The 22,145-nt window shown below is 32.5% G+C and overlaps 1 protein-coding gene across 17 annotated transcripts in view; it reads right to left on the bottom strand.

The window, feature by feature from the left end:
* Window positions 1–22,145, bottom strand: part of BIRC6 (baculoviral IAP repeat containing 6) — a 203,300-nt gene that overhangs the window by 120,329 nt on the left and 60,826 nt on the right. For 7 of the 17 annotated variants that reach the window (XR_012496300.1, XM_074331867.1, XM_019741686.2 and 4 more), the window contains exons 12-23: window positions 21,356–21,581; window positions 19,534–19,694; window positions 18,352–18,483; window positions 17,739–17,870; window positions 15,611–15,789; window positions 14,473–14,606; window positions 13,745–13,906; window positions 13,514–13,645; window positions 12,723–12,820; window positions 11,169–11,316; window positions 10,166–10,299; window positions 5,743–5,889 (exon numbers count right to left, since the gene is read on the bottom strand). Coding sequence is in view for 16 of the 17 variants with exons in the window: in XM_074331867.1 (XP_074187968.1) it covers window positions 5,743–5,889; window positions 10,166–10,299; window positions 11,169–11,316; window positions 12,723–12,820; window positions 13,514–13,645; window positions 13,745–13,906; window positions 14,473–14,606; window positions 15,611–15,789; window positions 17,739–17,870; window positions 18,352–18,483; window positions 19,534–19,694; window positions 21,356–21,581 (1,785 nt within the window). In the remaining variant the exon portion in view is untranslated. The remainder of the gene's footprint in view (window positions 1–5,742; window positions 5,890–10,165; window positions 10,300–11,168; window positions 11,317–12,722; window positions 12,821–13,513; window positions 13,646–13,744; window positions 13,907–14,472; window positions 14,607–15,610; window positions 15,790–17,738; window positions 17,871–18,351; window positions 18,484–19,533; window positions 19,695–21,355; window positions 21,582–22,145) is intronic. The other 10 variants (XM_074331866.1, XM_074331869.1, XM_074331873.1 and 7 more) reach the window with 5 other exon arrangements.

Below are 22,145 nucleotides of genomic sequence, written 5' to 3'. Positions count from 1 at the left end.
AAATCCCTAAGAATCTACAAATTAAATTTAGAATTAGCAAATTAACATAGCAATGTCATTAGATATAAGGTTAATATAAATATATGCAAATCAATTATATTTTTAGTACACTAGTGTTTCCCCAAATGTAAGACCTAGCTGGACAATCAGCTCTAATGCGTCTTTTGGAGCAAAAATTAATGTAACACCCAGTCCTATATTATATTATATTATATTATATTATATTATATTATATTATACCGGGTCTTACAGTAAAGTAAGACCAGGTCTTATGTTACGTAAAGTAAGACCGGGTCTTATTTTACTTTATATTATATGAGACTCAGTAATATAGTAAAATAAGACTGGGCCTTATATTAATTTTTGCTCCAAAAGACACATTAGAGCTGATTGCCAGGAAGGTCTTATTTTCGGGAAAACACGGTAGCAACAAAAGAATGTAAATAAAATTAAGAAAAATATCACTTATAATAGCATAAAAAAATCAAATAGCTAGGTAAAATCTAAAAAGTATGTACAAAACGTCTCCATTGAAAACTACAAAACATCACCAAGAGAAATTGAAGACCCACATATACTAAAGAATATACCATGTTAACAGACTACAAGGCATAGCATTATTAAGATTTGGTCAATTCTCCCAAGCTGATTTATATTCAAATCCAAAATTAAAAAATAATGTTTTTTTGTGTATAAATTCACAAGCTGATTCTAAAATTTAAATGGAAATACAGAGATCAAAGGTACAGCATGTTGTTTACAGCTAATAATACTGTATTATATACTTGAAAGTTGCTAAGAGAGTAGAACTTAAATGTTCTCACCACAAAAAGGAAATGGTAATTATGTGACAGGATGGAGGTATTAGTTAATGCTATGGCTGTAATCATTTTACAATATATAAATGTATCAAACCAACACATTGTGTACCTTGAATTTGCTTAATGTCATGTCAATTATGTTTCAATAAAGCTGGGGGAAAATGGAAACACAAAAGACACAGAATCTTTAAGAAAGACTATCTTTAATAAAAGGAATGCTAATGAGTCCAATCCCAAGTATATACCCAAAAGAACTAAAAACATACATTCACACAAAAATTTATACAAAGATGTTCACAGCAGTATTTTTCTTAAAAGCCAAGAAGAGGAAAGAGCCCAAACGTCCATTAACTGCTGAGTAGATAAATAAAATGTGGTATATCCATATTTTTTTAAGAAGTGCTAAGTCCACACAATGAAATGTTATTTGACCATAAAAACTAATGATGTACTACTGATAAATGCTAAATGGATGGTACTTGAAAACATTATACTAAGTGAAAGAAGGCAGACTAAAAGTCCACATTAGTGTATGATTCCACATTTACATGAAATGTCCAGGGTAGGCAAATCCAGAGAGACACAAAATGGATTAATGATTACCAGGGAGGCGTTGGGAGGACAGGCAGGGGGATAGGGAGAGACCACTAATGGCTATGGAGTTTCTTTTTGGAATGATGGAAATGTTCTGGAATTAGATAGTGGTGATGATTACCTACTACTGTGAAAACTTTATATTAATATTTTAAATTACCAAAAAAGAAAGAAAACCAAAGTTGATAGATTTACACTAATAGATTCAAAGACTTGATGGACAGTTACAATAATTAAGAAAATGAGGTATTGGCATAAGGTTAGACAAACTAACCAATGAAAGAGAAATAGATCCACACACATAGCAGACACATAACTTTTAACAAAGGCAACAAACACTGCAGTAGAGAGAAAGGGGGATAGGTTTTTTTTACCCATAAATGATTACATAGCAAGAGAGATAGTCAACTAAGATGAATTAGAAAATAATACCCATTGTAAAAGGAGATTAAAAAATTGAAAATTATGCCAGTTACAGTAATGAGGTGTCACATATATGAAACTGGAAACACAAAAAGACAGAAAATGGGGCAGAAGCAATGTTGGAACAACTAATGGCTGGGATTTTTCTATAGGTGATGGAAGATACCTTCAAGTAAGGATTCAAGAAACTCTGTGAATCACATAAGCAAGATAGAATGAATATGAATGAATTTCATAAACAGCTTGAGTACTGACAGTTACCTTAAAAGAGGAATAATAAGAGAGACAGGAGATGTCTAACAAAAATAGTGTGCAAGGTAAAAAACAAGATTATATGTAAATCACTAGAAAAAATAATAGCTAACATACAATTCTACACTGTGAAAATATACCTCAAGAATGAAAATAACACCTCTTGATCCAAATAAACTAAATATAAAATGTTACTGTGATATACAGATAAATTTAACTATGTATTGAAACTTAGACGACAGCATCAGATTATGCTAATTTGATTGATAAAAGTGCATCATACTTATAATTAATTTAGACAGTTATGAAAAATCGCCATCAGTAGTTAAAAAAATATTCATATTGTTTAAGGTACGTATCTGTTATTATATAGACATAAAAGTAATACAATATCTAGTATTTGTTTGGAGGTACTTCAGCAAAGAAAACAGATAAAAGAAATGTGGAAAAGTATCAATACTATTGGAATCTGAATAATGGCTATGTGGTTTGCTGATCTAATTATTCAAAAAATATTTGAAATTTTTCCAAGAAAACTAAGTTAATTCACCAGTAGACAAGTACAAATAAGAGATCTTAGAGGATAGTTTTCAGACATAAACAAAATTATACCAGATAAAAGTTCAAAATCAAAGAAAGGAATAAAGAGGAATGAAATGGAATTATGAGATAAATACAAATGAATACTGAATATAAAAACTATTATAATAATTATTAGGGGAATCAAAACACACCTAAACTAAGATATAAAATCACAATGCCATATAAATTGGAAAGGTGATAAAAAAATGTTCAAGATATTTGCACTGAATGGTAAAATAGCAACTGGACTCCTAGATGTCAAAGATATGTGTATACTATGATCTCTAGAATAAATGCTAAAACCAGTAAAAAGTAGAAAAATAGACCAATAAAAATATAATCACCAAAGAAAATAAGAGAAAAAGAAGAATCTGGCAAGATGAGAAATCTAATAGGATATATAAAAAACACAGTAGGTTTAAACACAAATATGTAAGTAATTATACTAAATGTAGATTAAATTTTGCCATTGAAAGTAAAAGTATCAGAGTAGATTAAAAAAAGGAAACTACATGCTGACTTTAAAAGTATGCCTGAAATATAAGGAGACCCTGGAAAGTGGAAACTAAAAAAAAGGAAAAATATATACTATACAAATAGTAACCAAAAGCTGGTGTAAAGTATACAAATAACAAACAAATTACTTTTAGGAAAAATAGCACTCAAAAATAAAGACATAATTTGTAAAGATAAGAGATTCAATTCACAGGAAAGATATAACCATTCTGAATTTGTATGGTAGTTCCAAAATGCATAACATAAAAGCTGATTAAACTAAAATAAACAAATCCACAGGTACAGTGACAAAAATTTAACACATTTTATTAGCTGAAAAAACTAAGTAGTAGATGAAGTAATCAATACATAATTATCAAACTTGCCCAAATAGATATATAGCATACACTTCACCAACAAATGCTGAGTAAACATCATTGTGAAACATTCATGGAATATTTAAAGCTGACCCACTACAATTTTTATCATATTTTGCAAGATTGATAATCAAAGTATTTCTTTTGACCCCAAAGCAATTTAAATAGGAATAAAAAAGAAGATAACTAGAAATTCATCATGTACTTGGAAATTAAGAAGTGCATTTCTTTATGTTACTTACTAAAGTTGAATATACAAATGACAACCCTATGAAGCAGCAAATCAAGTTCCCCATTCGTATCCAAGAGAACAGTGTATCCATTATTACTAATAGTGCCACAACAGAACAACCCAAATGTCGACTGACAGTACACAAACAAATAGTGGATACACAAACTTTATTTTATTCAGACAACAGAATCTTAAACAGCAGTGAAGAGGAACCAACTATCTACATATATGCAATGATATGAATTTAACATTCATAACATTGAACAGAAGGCAGACGAAAAATATATAAATGCAATTTTATATTATACAGACCCTACTCAACCAGTGCTCAGAAATGCATAATTAAGTGATTATACGAAGAAACAAAGACCACGAAATGATTACTCAAAAAGTTAGGACAATGTTGACCTTTTGGAGAGAGTGAGGGAGAAATAAAGGGCATGGAGACAGACCACACCTTTTAGAGTACTAGGAATATTTTTTGATTTGGTAGACAGCTTGTGTTTTGATAAACTTCTGGGCTATACAACCGTTTTCTGCACTTTTCTCTATTAGGAATTATATTTCACAATTAACATGTTTCAACACAAAAATCCTAAACAGGAAGTTGAGAAACCACAATCATCTTCTAGCACCTTATGATCAATAGTCAAGAGTTTGCTCTAACATTTAATAAAAATCCCTCTGCTGGTGGTGATTTCAGTCTGGGTGGAATACAGAGGTGATTGTTTGTACAGGCAAAGAAGACCACCTTTGGACACACAAAAAAGTTGGTTCCATTGCTTCCTTTGCAGGAGAGTAAATGGGTGAGGAATGTGAAGGAATACATTTCTTTTTTCAAGCCTAAATTTTTACCTGTTTAAATTTTATACCTTATGAAAGTATACTTATTCAAACATGTAAATTTTCTTAAAATAAAACTCTTAGATCCTTATTTTTATGACTGTCCAAAGAAAGAGTCTAATTTATAACTAAAGAGTTCTCTGAAAATTCAATTTCTATCATAGCATGTCTATTCTAGTATAAATATATGTTTCTACAAAAATGACTAGAATAGTCCAAGAAAGCAAACACAAATAAACTGTGCTCCTTGTGGCATCTCCACATTAAAGAAATATTAGATTTTAATTTCATTTTAAAGTGAAACTCTCATCATAACTATATAAGCCATGAATTTCATTCACTGGTTACTCCTCCCGTTGGAAGATACAAGATGATTCTGAGTAAAAAGACATGCAAATGAAGAACTGCTAAGTTCCTTTTAAGACTTTTTGCCATTCTGAAGCCAAGGGCAAGACTAAATTTCTATGGCTCCTCAAGTAAACTTTTCTTACTTTCTGTTAAAATGTTAAACACAGGTATACAAAATAAGATTTTCCACTGATTATCCATTTAAAACATCAACAACACCACATATTCAACATACTCATATACAGGTTCATATATCCAAAGTTGCTTTAAACTAGCTGGAAAAATAGTATTCCCTCTTTATTCATCTCACCTCACCCTTCTCAAAGACACTGCACCAAATATACTTTTAACTTTAAAGCAAGAAACAAAACATTATGATGTTAAAACTACACACAAGACTGATCATCAACTGATGATTACTGAAGCTGAGCAATGGAAATATAGTCCACTGTATGCTCTCATCTATTTTCATTATGTTCAATATTTTATAAATTAAAAGGCTTCTAAAAACACACACACACATAAAAACAAAAAGATTTAAAATAGTGCACCAAAGGTTTGGGAAAAAAACCTATGAAGAGACTTAAAAAAGAATATAAAACTACTAATGATTTTCCCCCAAAATGTCCCTCCTATTTATAACTTTCTATTTAACATGACAGTAAAGAACTTACATATACTATAAGCTGATATTTAAGTACTTATATGTCACTTTATATTTATTACAGCATATAATATACAATAAAGAGTGTATATAATAAAAGATGGTATATACCAGTAAACGTACTTGCATCATCCCTTTCTATTCTGGTTCCATCACTAGTTGACACACAAGTAAAGTGTAAGGGTTCAACTTCTAGAAGTCCAGTGAGAGATGTGAAACTACCTTCGGCAGCTGTGCAACTACTGACCTTTCCATTTCCTAATACAGAAGAGAGACAAGAGTTATAATATGTGAATTAATCTTTAAAAGACAATCCTATTAAGAATTATAGTGCTACTCCAATTTTAATTGGAGAGATGTATAAACACACAACCCTCACCTCACACAGTGCTTCAACAATGGACATGGTATTAAGAAAACTCACAAACAGGAGATACTAGTTTCCTTGCTACAAAAGCAGAGCTGCATACAAGCAACTCAGTGTCCACTCACATTAACAAGAAACAGTAACAAGTAATTTAGATTTTAAAGAGGAAAAAAATAATAAACCGGCTACTTACATTAGCTATTGCCCAATCTGTTAAGTATGCATAAAATCAGAATACATTCTATGACATCAACAGTATAAATATGACACAAAGTAAAAACTAAACATTCCAAAATATTAACAAGATTTATCTATAAATATTTCGTTATAATGTATATATATTATCAATTTTCTAGAATGAGGCATACTACTTTATAATGATAGAAATAGTTTAAGTTAGCATATGTAGTAGTAAAAAAAAAATTGGATGGTTACAACTATGTGAATAAAACCATGGCAAGAAGACTGGACAAAAGAATTAAGAATGTATGTGGGTATGGGGGGAAGGGGTTATTTTCAGTACTTTCCAAATTTTCTGGAGTTAGCACTACTTCAAACAGAATTAACAGATAAAGTACAACAGAAACTCAAGATGGAAAGAATGGGGAGACAGAAAAACTGTCTTCAACATCTGAAGGACTAACTGAAAAGCAAGAGTAATTGGCCAAAACCTTGTTTTCTAAAGTCCCAGTGGTGCCAGCACTGAGTCTGACATAAGAGTTAAAAAAATATTTTGAGTACTTAAAACAAGATGTAGAAAATACAAAATTAAAAGGACAGGTCCTTGTTCTCATGAAACACATATTCTGTGTTATAGGTTACTAGGCATTAAACAGAACTAAACTTTAAAAAAAGTGCTGTTTTACTTAAGAGAAGCTCAAAGGACTGATAAGTTAAGAGGAAATCAGTCTAAGTAAAGGGGTAATAAAATACTTCCATGATGAGATGATGAGATTTATGAGAAGAATACGAGATTTTTACGTATTTATTCCATTAGGCCAGGGGAGTACAAGCCGAAAAAAATAACATGAATGAAATCTCTCCACTAGGAATGAACATGGCACATTAGAGGAACTGAAAGAACAATGCAATCAGAGGAACATTTCTCAATCCTAAAACCACTCTTCATATCTTTAAAATAATTAAGAACTCTAAAGAGTTTTCATTTATATTGGTTGTGTGTGTGTGTGTGTGTGTGTGTATGTGTGTGTGTGTGTGTATATATATATATATATATATAAACATATATATATACACAGACATATATTGGATGTTGATATATTTATATATCTATATATAGATCTATATTTCGATATATAGATATACATGTAGATCTATATATACATAGCATAGAAATTTTAAGATAAACTTAAAATATTAATTCACTTAACAGTAATAAACTCATTAGATATAAAAATGGAAAACTAAAGAAAAATAACGGTCTTCTAAAACAAAAATAACTTAATGAGAAGAGTGTAATGTTTTACATTTTGCAAATCTCTTTAAAATCTGGCTTATCAGAGAGTAGCTGGATTTTTCTATCTGCTTCTGCATACAATGTGTTGCAATATGTTGTTTTTGTAGACGTATATGAAAAACACCCAACCCAAAACAAATATGTAGTTTGAAAATGAAGGTTTTAATAACCCTACATATTTGAAAACTTGACAAGCGGCAGTATTCTTAGCGATTAATTGCCACATGATATTTGATACCTTATCAGTGAACTTCTCAAACTCGACTGCACTAAGATTAATCGGTCTATCTTGTACTTTTAAAGAATCTTTTACCCATGCATGATGCCATCATGCATTGATCATTTAGAAAATATTGGTTCACCACTATATACAGATCTTCCAAATGTTAACACATTTCATTATATAATATCATAAAATGACACTCACTAACATCACAGCCCATCAGAAAAAAACCTTTACGTATTGGAAAGCTGTGAAGCTCACTGTGGTGGATACACGTTTTCCAAAATTCTAATTTTTTTTTTTTGCTTAAAAGCTGTACTTTTAACATTGGCAACAAATACTATCAGTTGGACAGATACTGACAGCTTTTTCCTATAAATTTTTTCAGAAAATACCTGCCAAATAATCAAGTCTGAATAAATATATGTTGCCTGTCAATCATTCTTGCAAATAAAAATGGTTTCCATGAAACAAGCAATTAGTTCAGCTTGTAACTCAAACAACTATACAAGTGTGTTTCCTTTGAAAAAGCCATGGCTCTACAGTATGCAGAAGTGCTTCATGCACACTTCCATTTCATCATGGACTATTTAAAACATGAGTGCTCATGAGTTTAAAATTTAATAAAATCACCAATTTCTATAGCTTCATTAAGGACATTTGTAAGTAAAAATGAACTGGCATATTTTTTATTGCAAGTGCGTAGTGAGAATATCATGCTTTTTGCACAATCAGTACAAAAGTAAATGCAATGAAAAAATGCAAATAACAGCGTTCTATCATGAAAACAGGATTCCCCTGAAAGGATCTTAGGAATCCTGAGGGGGTTGACTGACCACATTTTGACACTCACTCGGCCAGAGAAAGAAGACTAACAGTGGAAAGAGAAACAGAGCCAGATCAAACAAGACTTCATATGTTAAAGATTTTGGACTACAGAGTAATGGGAAGACATGAAAAGTATTTCAAGGAGAGAGGTAAGGTGATCAGGTTTGCATTTAAAAATGATCATACTCATTGCCAATATGGAGAATGCACTAAAGTGAGGCAAGAACAGATGCTGAAAGAACAGTTAGAAAGCTATTATTGTAGTCCAGGTTCAAGATGACTGCTGTGTCTTGGACTGTCATCAGGTGATCACAATGGATCAGAGAGTAGGCAGATTTGAAACACACATTGGTGGAGAAATAGATAGGATCTGGTGATAGCCTCAGTGTGGAGGATGAGAAAGATAGGTATCAAGTATGACATTCAGATTTCTTTTGTGCCAGTGATGCCATTAACTGAGAAAAGGAACACTGCAGAAGGAACAAAATGGTGAGGAGCAAAATGATGAGACAGTCATATGCAGACACATGATATCTAAGTCCCTTCTCTTGGGTTTTCTATACTGAGTGTGGCTAGCCTTGCATATTTAACTCCATTTGGCCTGAGCTTTATGGTCTTCTCCTTACACGCTCTCCCATAATGGATCTCATTCTATCCTAAGGTATACAGAAGGCATCTATCTATCTAGTTCTAACCTCTCCTCTGAGTTCCACTCATAAATTAATGTGTTACTTCAGTAGAGACAAATTGACATGAAGGAATCAGAGGTGAAATCATCAAACAGAAGCATATACCCAAGGCAGCACAAGTCATTAAAAGGCAAGTAACAGGCCAGTAAGTGGTAACCTAAGAGAGTAGAGAGATTGGAGTTGAGGAATTTTAGATTTTATTTATAGTTCTATATTTCTTTTTTTTTTTTTTTCACTTATACTTAAGGTGGTAATTATCTTCATATGTTTACAAATAAATTTTCTAACATTTTTGGTTTACTAAAAACACTTTCAGTAAATTCAGCAAGATAGAAGCAAATAAGAAAATGGTCACTGCTTTATGTAACAAACATAGATAGACATCAAATTCTAGTACTTGAAAAGATTATACAAAGAACATTATACATTCAATCCTAAGAGCCAATTCTTCAGAAATGTATACAAGGATATATGTAACACTGTGTACAACAAAGTTTGTCTAAGAAGAGTGTGGCAGTATATGCAGAAAATTACTCTTCTTCATCTTTGCTTATTACAATAAGCATATATTAATTTTATTTTTTGACTTATGAAATAACATGTTCTTTGATTTTATGAACAGCAAAGACACACCAAATAAAATTGAAAAGACTACAACAAATAATCAAATTTTAAAGTCTCATGAGTATTAAAGTCATACTCAGATGCAATAAAACACACACACACAAAAAAAAAATTTCACAACTCTTTCAAAAATAACCTTGATATTTTTGAGGAGGGAGTGAAGAAATAAAGGTAAATAGTTAAATGATTCACACATTTTAATGTTAGGTTCTAAATTTCAGTTTTTAAATAAAGATAGAATGTAGTATCTACAATTTATTAAGCCAATGGTAGCTTAAATCCAAGATAGAAAATTCAGAAATTCCTTTAATAAAAGAAGTTACTACCTGAAAGGACATCTGATAAATCAATTTCATCTGACTGGACACCAATGCTGCTGTTGTACACATTTTTACAAGAAGAGCCACTCATTTCCAAATCAAAGAGGACTGGATCAAATGGTGAGCTATACAGTCCATATCTGAAAAATAAAATAATGTCCTAATAATTTTCCTGTCAGCCATCTAATTAACAAATTATCTATTTACTTAGTTTTAAACGTTTGATACATGGTAGGAGGAGATACTAACGAGTTTTAACCCATTAAATTCAGTGAATCTCAACTGTATTCCGGGCAAACCCATACTGTAAAAGACATGGTTCAGAGACTCAACAAATGTGATTTGAATAAGCTGACAGCTAATAAATCCAGACTGAATCTTCACCTGCAGATTGAAGCCCGGAAGAGAGATATGAGGCAGCCCTACCGCCCCTCAATCACTACACTGACTCAACAGAAAGTACAAAGACTTTGAGTTTAAGTAAAATTTCATCAAAATCAAAATTTCAATCTAAACAGATTACAAAATCATTGTATTAAATAAAAGAGTTCTTCAAATACTGAAGATTGGGCAAGAACTCAAATCTAACCTTTAGCTATTTTTCATTTCATTGTTTAATTCTTAGATAATCTGCGGGTGAAGAATACTAAGTAAGGGCTGTAAGTGACTTACAAAATTCCACCTACAACGTTTTAATAACAGAAACAAGAAACAAGTTACTTTAAATCCTTTTCCATTAGCAGGAAATGCCACTTTTAAATATTTTAATATAATTAGCCCTCTGAATCACCATCTTTAGGATTTCCATAATTGGTAAAAGGGAAATCATTACAGAAAACATAGGGGGAAAGGAAGCCTTAAGCTAATATCATTTGGGAAAAGGTGAAGTATAAATTAAATATATTTTTGCAAGAAAAATAGTTTCCAAGCAAATATACATAACAGTTCTGTACAAAGGTGGCATCGTGTCCAGAAAGGCCCATTATTCGCCATTATACATATTAAATACCTTGTCTGAAGTAAAGCCTCCATTGGCGTCAGCCTGTCCTGTAGCTGTCGGGACACAGCAGTAAGCAACGATGCACAAGCTGTACTGCAACCAGCCAAGTCTTCATCTTTAACATAGTTCAGTAAGACAAAATACCAATAGACAGAACCTGAAGACAACAAAAATCAGGTTTTCTTTCATTCATCTCTCTCTAACAAAGAAAACTTCAGATTATATATTTATCAGTGTCCCCTTTTCCTAGATTTTCTTACAACTTGCAACTTACAAAGGGACCAACTCCTCAGCGGACTCTAGGAGGACAATGACTAAGAATTTCAAACATGTTTTTTGAGAAGTATATCAAGTCCACAAGTCACTTAGGTATTCAATAACGTAAGATGACTGTGAGGGACACTTTACAATGGCTGGAAAAGTGGACAGATGTCTGGGCCTTCAAGACATCCTTCCCGAAATAGTGTTTCTCTGTTCTAAACTTTTCAAATACAATGGATGGCATTAAGCTATAAATAGCACACTTTACCAAATGTGTAGAATTATTCCATACTTCCAGTTAGATACAGACCAACATGGCTTAAAATATAATTGTGATAATGTATTTTAAGACTCATGAAATTTGAGATGTCTAAGTATACCCAGAATTTAAGCTATATCTCTGAGTATCTTTAAGAAATTGTTTTAAACACAGAGAAATACTAATGTGAGCAACCAAGTGCAAAACATCCTACTCTATATCACAGAGTTAATAGTTTTATCCAATATATGTTCAAGGTAAATATAAACAGACACTATCGAAATTAAGATACTGATATAATACACATTCACTGACTAACTTTCAGAAAGCTTTTTTCCTGATATACCACAAAGATCAAATCCTTGTGAAATATATTTCTTTCATTGAGACAACTTGTTGAATGGGTTAGTTTGAAGACAAATGATAGAAATGTCTACTAAAAAATAACATTAAGTTTTAAAGGGCAAATCAATAGCGCTTCATATTAACAGCATAAAATAGCAAAAAACATTGAAAATTTTTAAAAATCTTCATACACACACACACGCTTTGGAGACTGTTTTGTAAATTCCTACTTCAGAACCGCATTCATTCTTGAATGCATTTCTACACTCTTCCAGTGCTGAAAAAAAACACCTGGCCCTTTTTAGAGAATTTCAGTTGGCCATAGTCCCTATCAATCACACACAATAAATGCACGGACCATTGTATTATTTATGTCATCTATCTGGTACTTACTGGCATTTTAGTTTGTGATATTTGATGTATAGTTAGTAAACAACCAAACAACTCAATGATTTTAATGAAATACAGAAAAATATGGATTAAGATAACTTGTTATTTAGACTTGATTCTCCCACTTTTTCCTAGCAATATTACTGAATAGTGATTACCTGCCCAATCAGAATATAACAATTCTTTTAAAAAGATAAGCTACAGAAGAAAAGGAGAATTGAGAAAAAATAATTACTAAATAATCCCAAGTATATCGTGAAATATTTCCTATGACTACAGTTATTAGTGATTAAACTAATTTCACATACCACCAGTTGCAGCTGCAGGTAAAAATGACATATTATCAAGTAAGGCCTTCAAGAGAACAGATCCAAATCCTGGTTGACATGGGTCACATTTGCCATTACTGAAATTTTTAAAGAAAAAATTTAAATACATTGATACTCAAGGTCCAAATTCAACCTAAACATGGTGCCGTACTTTTAAAAATCTTTAAAAATGTATTTATACTGATTACAAGAAAAATCTTCCTTAAAGCTCTATGGACATGCAGAAAGACAGAAGAAATTATTACACTAAGGGCCTTTGTAACTCTTTTCTTATGCACTGGTCGATTCTCCTTATCAAAGGGTTAACAAGCAGGTACAGTCAATATTGACTATTAGCTTTTAAACAATTCCCATAGTTAGAATCTCAAGGTCTAGAGAAAATGATTTGGAGTATCTTACAAATAAGCCTGGTAAGACTTTCATATAACAGGGAACTAGGTCTCAGATGAAGGATCTAAAGACAACCATGGAGAGTGGGGATGGAGTACTCCTTAACAAACTCCCCAAACTGCTACTAGTAGGCAGAGAAGCCTAGTAGAGTTCTTTTATTAATAGATTTATTGAACATGACATTTTCACACACAAAAAAAAACCCCGAAATTATTTCTCAGAATTTCAGTAACCCTCATTAACTTCTGAAAATTTGCTTAAGTTATACATACACTCAACAAGGATCATATAAAACTAGTGACAAAAGATCATCTGCCAAACTGCAGGTGTACCTAACAAAGTATACTTTCACCTTAAAATCAAAACAAAACAAAACCAACCTAATGCACAAGGCTAGAAATCGGGCACACTTATGGGCTATGCTTCGTCCTGCCTCAAAGAAGCAAACACGTACGATGTCTGAGAGACATTTTCGTGTTTTCGAAAGCAGGCTCTCGTTTCCTTCCTTTGAGCTGCAAAACAATAGCAAACATTTAGATTCATCTTGAACTTCCAATCATAACATTCAAAGGGCAAGCATGAGTGGTAAGTAAAATCTTTTAATTATTAACCTTCCAGGTCCATTTGAATGCACTCCAGCTAACCAACAAAGAGTATCTAACACGAGGCTCTGGGCATGTTCTGTGATTTGACCATCATCTGCTTTTCTACAAAGGGTGTTAAGAAGCTTCTCATGAAATTCTGAAAACTGTAACATGGCACATCGTTGCACTCTACAAAAAAGAAAATATAAATACATTAACAAGCAAAATGAAACAGACTAAAACTATCACAACCTGTTGGTCATATACTGTTTCATTTTAAATCATGAATATCACAATTAAAACAAAACTTTTGAAAATCATATATATTACAATGAAATGTTGGTCTCTGAATTTAATGTTATGGTATTAAAAGATTTAACATCGTATGTAAGAAATACTTGGTATGTAGAAAGTTTTAAAAAGAAACTAATTTTACAAAAATGTATTATATTCAGAAAGAGTGAGTAAAACTTCAAATTACTATATTTATTTACTTCTTCATACTACAAATATTGTATTACTGGTATATACCAAGTAGTATATAGACACCAGAGATAAACCAATGCAATAGAAAGACAACTTGACCCTCACTGAGATTACAAGTTCTTAATAACAGACATGGAAAGCAAACAAAAATTTTCAAGTAAAAGTTAGATTTAAAAATATTGTGTGTGTGTGTCAGTATGATTACTGGAAGTCTTCCTTTGTATGTACTTTTATTACTAGACGAATAATAAGAAAAGGGAATGAGTTACCTTTCCTTAGAAATTGAAGTTTTCTTAAATCTTCGAATTGTGACTGACACCTCTTGAAGTAAGTCACAGCCCCGGAGATTTTCAGATTTACGAGCACCACTTGCATTTTCATTCTTAACATTAGATGATTTTTCCTAAATGTACAAAAATAAGTAATTGAATGAACAAATAATACTAAAAATTATTTACTATTCAAGTTTTCAAATAAAGAACAGTAAGTATGACTGTCAAAACAAATTTCAAATTAAAATGATAGCTTTTATCCTATATTCAGTAAGTGACTAATTTTGCCCAGAATTGTATTATAGTAGAAGAAAAAGGCAGTTACTATTTTAAAGGCAACAACCATGATTAAAAATTATGATGCCAAGGTCCTGAGTCCAAGTCCCAGCCACAGCACTTACAAGCTATATGAGATAATGCCAGCTCCCTAATTTCTAAGGTTCACAAACTTTCAACATGAAAAATGGAGATGATAATTGCACCTGCTCTGCCTACTTCAGAGTTATTTTGAGGATTAAATCAGATAAAGTACACAGAAGTCCTTGAAAAACTGGAAGACCTATATAAATATAAGATGATTGGTGTTACTGATATTGTTATTGTTTCTTATGACTAATGATGATAGAGAAACAAAATCTCCAGAGTTCAGGAAAATCCAAGATCAGGCAATTATGAACAGACTGCATGGTACACAGGTATTATAGAAAATCAACCATGAAAATTACGGTTTGTCTCGAAAATCACTTCCCAATTTCTCTTCCTGCACACGCCCAAATGTTTACCCCGCCCCCCCCCCAAAAAAAAAGTGGTGAGTACCAGTAGAGGACACAGAAACAAACTCGCATGCCTAAGGAAATGAGTATTATGGCCTAAAATAATTATAAAAGTAAGTACCTACTAACAATTACTCCCTACTGAATATACTTTATAAATGTTACATAGTTTGCTTACTTTTAATTCAAAATATTTTCTTCTTAATTATATTTTTTAAGTCACTGTAAAGAAAAAATACAAACAAGACAATTGTGTATTGATAACTCAACAAAGGGTCATACCACTTCCAATAGTGTGTCAAATCTCATCCACAATATTTAAAACAGCATTGCTAAAAGTTCAAAATAACACTGTTTCATACCTTGCCCGCTGCAACTTTTGCCAAAAGTGAAGCAAGTGAATAACCCTTGTTACTCTGGTGTTTTAGGGATGGAAGCCTTACTACAGGACGTATACCACCATTACAGATCTCATCCGTTCCTCTTTCATTCACTGCTTTGACATGGATTAGAAATGAACGATATTTTCCTCCTGCCATACCTAGAGAGCAGGGCAGAGTAGGATAAATAACTGAATCACCAAAAGAGCAAATTGTTTTTCCTCTTCATAGAGTAAGTTAAATAAAACTCCACAAAAACACACTGGTTCAGAATTTTTTCAAATTATACTGTTTCAGTTTAATGTGGCTGTATAACTTTTATATGTTGGTAGCAAAAGAACAAAAAGCTACAGGATTATACTAACAGCATAAGACAGAAAATTTTGACTAACTGTTGTAAACACGTGGCATACTTTCCCCAATGAAGTTATTCATTTTAATAAATATTGTGAACTACAGCAAAACACAAAGGAAAACACTGTCATTAAGATACCCAGAGATAATGATGGTATCCTCATGTGTATCCATCCAATCTATGCATACATACACATACACTAAGATTATAATGTTAAGAGTTGAAAAAGCACAGGCTTTGGAGTCATTGCCTGGTTTTGAATAATGGCTCTGCCATTTTATTAGGCATGTGACAGATTAATCTCTATGATTCAGTTCCTTCAAATGTAAAGGAAGAAAAATAGTACCTACCTCAAAGGTAATTAAAAAACTTAAACCTGTGCATGGCACAAAGGAAGCACTCAATAAATACCGGTTGCCATTATTACCAGTGTATGTTTTATTATAACTAAACTGAACTAAACTCGTACTATAAAATCTGTATGTAAAACATATTGCAAATAACCCTCAAATTAAACACACCCACCAGCAAATCATCAGCCTATTGCTGCTGCAACAGCAGTCTTCCTGTAATTAAAAAAGCTACCTTTTATGTTTTTGACTGATCTACCTGCCTACTGTGCTAGCACTTCACTGTTACACAGTTCTTATTGCTGTGTTAGTAACTGATAAGACCCTCCCTTTCAGTCTTCTTTTTTCAAATTTATTTGACACAGATCATCCTTTTTTCTTCCATACAAATTTGGCAATCATATTCTCCAGTTCCAAATAATTTTTTGGAAATTTGGTGAGAAAAATAATCATTCTTGGTTAATTCTAAGAAAATTAACACTTTTAAAGATCATCTTTTGAAATGTGTCACATAATTTCATCCTCCTATTTTATCAAAGCCAACATTTTTATTTTCACATAAAAATTTAAGTTTCACACTCTCATTCAACAAAGCTAACTTGTACTCTCAGTAATATGAGAGATTTTATTAGTTTTGCTCACTACTGTATCCAAGTATGTGGCCTACGACATCATAGGGTCTCAGAAACTTAATGAATGAATGGGATGCAGTCAAGAGAGCATATTGAAACTTGTATATATCTGTAATCAAAGGTAAATGTGTGAATGTGGACAAACATTATGAAGAGAATGTACACAAATTAAAATAGTTGTAACATATTTTTCTTGGTTTGGGGAAGGATCTCCACAGCTGACGCCACCTCCAAATTTACTTTAATAATCGAGCTAGGTGTTTTGTTTGTTGGCGTTTTTATTCACCTCTGGGGATACAAAAGCTGAAGTAAAAATCCTACTACTGCAATATCTATTATATGTACACTGTAGCCAATTATTTTAAAATATACATTAACTGTAATTTATGTTTATGTGAGACACCCAAATCATTACATCTATACTGTCAAAACTCTTCTATAAAAACAATATATTAATACAATAAACACTCCAAAGACACAGGACTCTTAATTGATGGGAAAGGCAAACATGCCACATCACACTGTGTTCCCTTTCTTTATGCTTTTTCAAACAGCACTGAGCCCTCCAGGACAGAAAACGTCTAGGATCAGAAGTCTCACATAACAACACAGTCATTTATGAGACGAAATCACCTTGGCTACCTGGAAATTGATGGAGTTGCTAATGAAAATCCTAAACAAAACAGTATCTTACTTTTTTGAGATCAGTTTTCTTCTTAATCTATTTTTACAACTGTGGCTTTATTCTGCTTTTGTAAAATATGTTACCTTACCTTTAACAAGTTTGGGACTTGTTAACGTCAACATCCCAGCATGCCCTGATAGATCAAGGCCACTAGCAAGCCACACTGGCCCACACAGAATGTCTTCTTTATGATCTTCTAAAAATGGACATAATCTAAGACCTAAAAAGGAAAATATACACTTTCTTTTAAATTAGTTTTTAATTTAAAATGTAATATTTAATAAGCAAATATCCATCCCACTTACATATAATGCCACCACAAAAAATACCATAGTTAGAATGTGTTCAAATTTAAGAATTCACTATCATGTTAAGGAACTATAATCAATTATCTGGTGTACTGTTTTCCATTCCCATTTTATTTACATTCACCTTGATTTTCAAAAAAATAGTAAAACCATGACATGATTTCAAATCCCAAGATATTAAAAAACAAGAATTGCAAGTATTAGCGCAGCTGTGTTCACAAAGATGAGCTGAAAGTTAAAGCATATTGCCAAAGCAGAATTACAGGTTATTTTTTAATCGTGTTCTTAAAACCAAGTTTTTGCAAGCCATAAGGAAATCTTTGCCCAACATGATGCGTTTGGATCACTACTCCTTTGACTGTCATGGACAACAGCTCTGTTAATTTCACTCACACTGTGATTCCTCTACATCCATGGGCTGCATTTCTTCATTCAAATCAACCAGGGACGGTTTCCCATTTTGTTCCACTTCAATGTTAAGAGCTGGAGACAAAGGAAAGGTGATCTGCCTATCTACTGCTGTTTCTAGAGGATAAAAATATTAGTAAACTTTATTTTGCTTAATATCAATGACTTATGTGCCTAAAATTCTAAAATTTTCTGTTAAACTTGGAATAGTTGTGATTTTCATCACAGATGCTATAAAATGATTGTCAGGTAGAAGAAAATTAGATTCAATTAATTGCTTCATACCCTCTTCTCTCTTAATGGTACTAAAATATTCACCTGAAGAAATAATTTGCTGGTAGTTGAACTCAAGTTCTTAGCCCAGGCTGCAGAATACAAACATCTGCAGTTTTAAAAATACCAATGCCTACTTCCTAGACTCTATTAAATCAGAATCTGTCATGTTTCAAAGGATACACACAGACAAAAAGTCACACATATACACACAAACACACACATACGTTTTCGGAAATAGGAAATTTTTCAGGTTTCAATGTTTTTACGCCTGTTGTGAAGTAACCATTTTACTCTGAAATTATCTCCTGCCTTTTAAATTAACCCTTTAAGGAGAAAGCACTGAGAAGTAAGTAACATCTAGTTCCCAATATGCTAAATGTGTACAATCTATTTTAATAACTCAACATATCAAATTCTTAACTTTTAAGAAAATTAAGATAGGTATACTTATGGCATTACATGAAAGGTTGGGTTTCACTAATAACCTTAAAAGAATATGTGACTTCCATAACAAAGTTCTTTTCCCAATTAAGTCTCCTCTTAAGAAGAATAATGCATTAAGTCTAGTAATGCTAAACGTGAAACTAATTCACAAAGGGACTAATCGCATTTTCAAAGAAAGAAAGCATAATTACTCAAATTTATGCAATTCTGAACAATACTGAGTTACTGAAAAGCTTTAAAATATTCTCAGCATTATGTTTTCTCTATAAAACCACCAAAAGTACAACAAGAAAATAGTGAGGGGTGGGGGAAGAGGGGAGTAAGGGAGCGCAGGTAGGAAAGGAAGGTAAAACCATCACACCTAGATAGCCAAGTTGAAAATTAATGATTTTTAAGAAACCAACTACAAGATAAAATCTTCAAATATAAATTTTGATTCATTCTTACCATTCACTTTCCCTAAGCCTGGAGCTTTATTTTTCAGCAGTGTCACTTGTATCTGTGGAATATTGGTGATGTTTGAGTTCAAAACGAATTTGAATCCCACGTGTCCAACCATACAAGCTTTAGGTAGAACCAATTCAAATACATGTTCATCCCAGCTGTTGCTGTCAAATAAGGGGGAAAATGAAAATAAAGCAAAAATCTTTCTTTGGCTATAACCATGTTATCATTAATATAGCCTTTCACACTCTGATTTTTAGCCTCCAACAAAACAATGCTTCTCAATGGGATCAGAAGAGAAGATAAGCAGTTCCCAACAGAGGTTAAACTTAGGGCAATTGAATGACCTTACCTTAGAAGTTGACACGTGCCTTGGGAACTATACATTAGTGTAATAAACCCTTATTTCTTACAATGTGGAGTATTATGCATCAGAATTATCTGCAGATTCCTGGGCCCCACCCTTAATCTATGAGTAGGATTCCAGGAATCTGCAATTTTAAAATAAGAATTTCTTGTATTTTTTTACACATGTCCATTCTAATTTAAATTATACATTCATATATATGACATATTTAATATACATTAACACATTAACATATTTCACATATCTATATACACACACACATATATATATCTCCAAACCACACTCCTCCAGTAAATTCTAGACTCACATCCAAATTTCTACCAGCCATCTTAAGTTTATCATAAATAAATCCAAATTTCATGATTACCCACTCCAATCTCAGTAAACAGAAATTCCACTTTCAACTAGCTCAACTCAAAACCTTAGTCATCCCTGACTCTTCTCTCCCATACCAGATGATCAATACGTCAGCATATACTGTTCCTTCTACCGTCCAAATTATATCCAGAATAATTATATCCAAATTATATCCAGAATTATATTCACTGCCTCCACCAACTATCACCATGGTCCAAGCTACCATTACCCTTTCACATGGATTACCTCAATAGCATCCAAAGTAGAATCCCTGCTCCCATCACTATCTCCCTAACATACACACCACAACCACTCGTAATCTCTACTCATAAACACATAAGTCCTACCGTATCCTTCTAACATATAAATTATATTACATCACTCCTATACTCAAAACCCTCTAACTTCTTCCCATCTCACTTAGCGTAAAAGTCTCACTGGGTCTATGAAGACATTCGTGGTCTGATTATCAGCTACGTCTTCTGACCTCGCCTCCTACCACCCTCCCCTACATTCACTGCACTCCAACAATGGTCTTTGTGCTCTTCCTGGAATTCATAAAACATATTCTTCAGGGTCTTTGTACTTGTTATATGGCCTCTGAATTAAGGTCTTCATGGAAGGCTTTCTTAGGCCCCTTACATTAAAAATATCCTACACATTTTCTCTCTCCTTCTCACACAAGTACACACCCAACAACTACTCTATAACCATACTGTTTTAACATATTTCATAGCTTTTGTGACCATATGACATAGTAGGTATCTGCTTACTGTCTGTGTGTCCCCACTAGAACGTAAATTCCATGAGTGTCATAGTACAAGTCCTACAAGAGTGCCTGCAAAAAACATGCATTTAAATATCCGTTCAGTAAATTTTGTGGACTGAGTGACCAAACTATTTGCAATGTGAATTACTCTCACTATTTTACCTACAACTAAGAATATATCAATTCCCAAAACTAAGGTGACAAATGAAAGGAACAAATCTATTAATATAAAAAAGTTAAGAGAAAACAGTAGTGTATTTAAGAATTGTATGTTGCTTCTGACAAATGTATACTACGGACTTGAAATTAAATACCTTGGAAAAATGTTTTACCTGTCAGTCTGTAGTTTCCAAGTCCTAGTATGCTGAGCAGCATCTCCGTGGTGTTGCTGATGCAAATGCTGAGGATGCCTCCTTTGCTGCTGTTCTTGTTGAACTTCGACCCAGCATGGAGGCACAGTAGCTGAAAACCGTGGAGTCAAAGTCTCAAAGCGGGTTAGCTCCACTAAAGATGTCAAGATGTCAAGGGTGAATGGCTGGTCCACCAATAAATCAACTCCTTAACAACAGTGAATACAGAATTTGAAATAGGTTAAAAAAAAAAAAAAAAAAAAAGTAGTCTTATTCATGTTTTAGTCTACTCAATTGCGACATTTACCAAATATCCTGAAAGTTAATAATGTGGGCTACATATCTACATGCAACTAAAGTAACTAGCAGTGACTACATTACAGGCATAAGAAATATCCATCTTGAATATTTTAAATTATAGAGAGGGTACTTGTTACTGGAGAAACCTGTTAGAAGACTCCTGACTGAACTAGCACTAAATTAATAAGGGCAACAAAAGTAATAGTACTAAAATGCAAGCCAAACTTACATCAGATCGATAATTTTTAGATTGTTATTTACAAAACAAAATGCTAAACATTAGCAAGTACATAACATCTGCCCTTTCAAACAGTGTTTTTTCCACTTTTGTGTTAGTTAAAAATACATTACACCACATTATAAGAATAACAACTGGCTTCAGAAAGATTAGTTTTCTTTTATATATACATGTATTCACATTGGTGAACTGTTTAACATTAGAAAAAGATGAAAGGCTGCTGTGCTTGCTCCA

This window comes from Rhinolophus sinicus, linkage group LG05 (assembly GCF_036562045.2).
Source record: "Rhinolophus sinicus isolate RSC01 linkage group LG05, ASM3656204v1, whole genome shotgun sequence".
In the NCBI taxonomy this organism is placed as follows: domain Eukaryota; kingdom Metazoa; phylum Chordata; class Mammalia; order Chiroptera; family Rhinolophidae; genus Rhinolophus; species Rhinolophus sinicus.
Note: the sequence above shows the minus strand (reverse complement) of the source record. Positions and strands in the feature narration are given on the sequence as shown.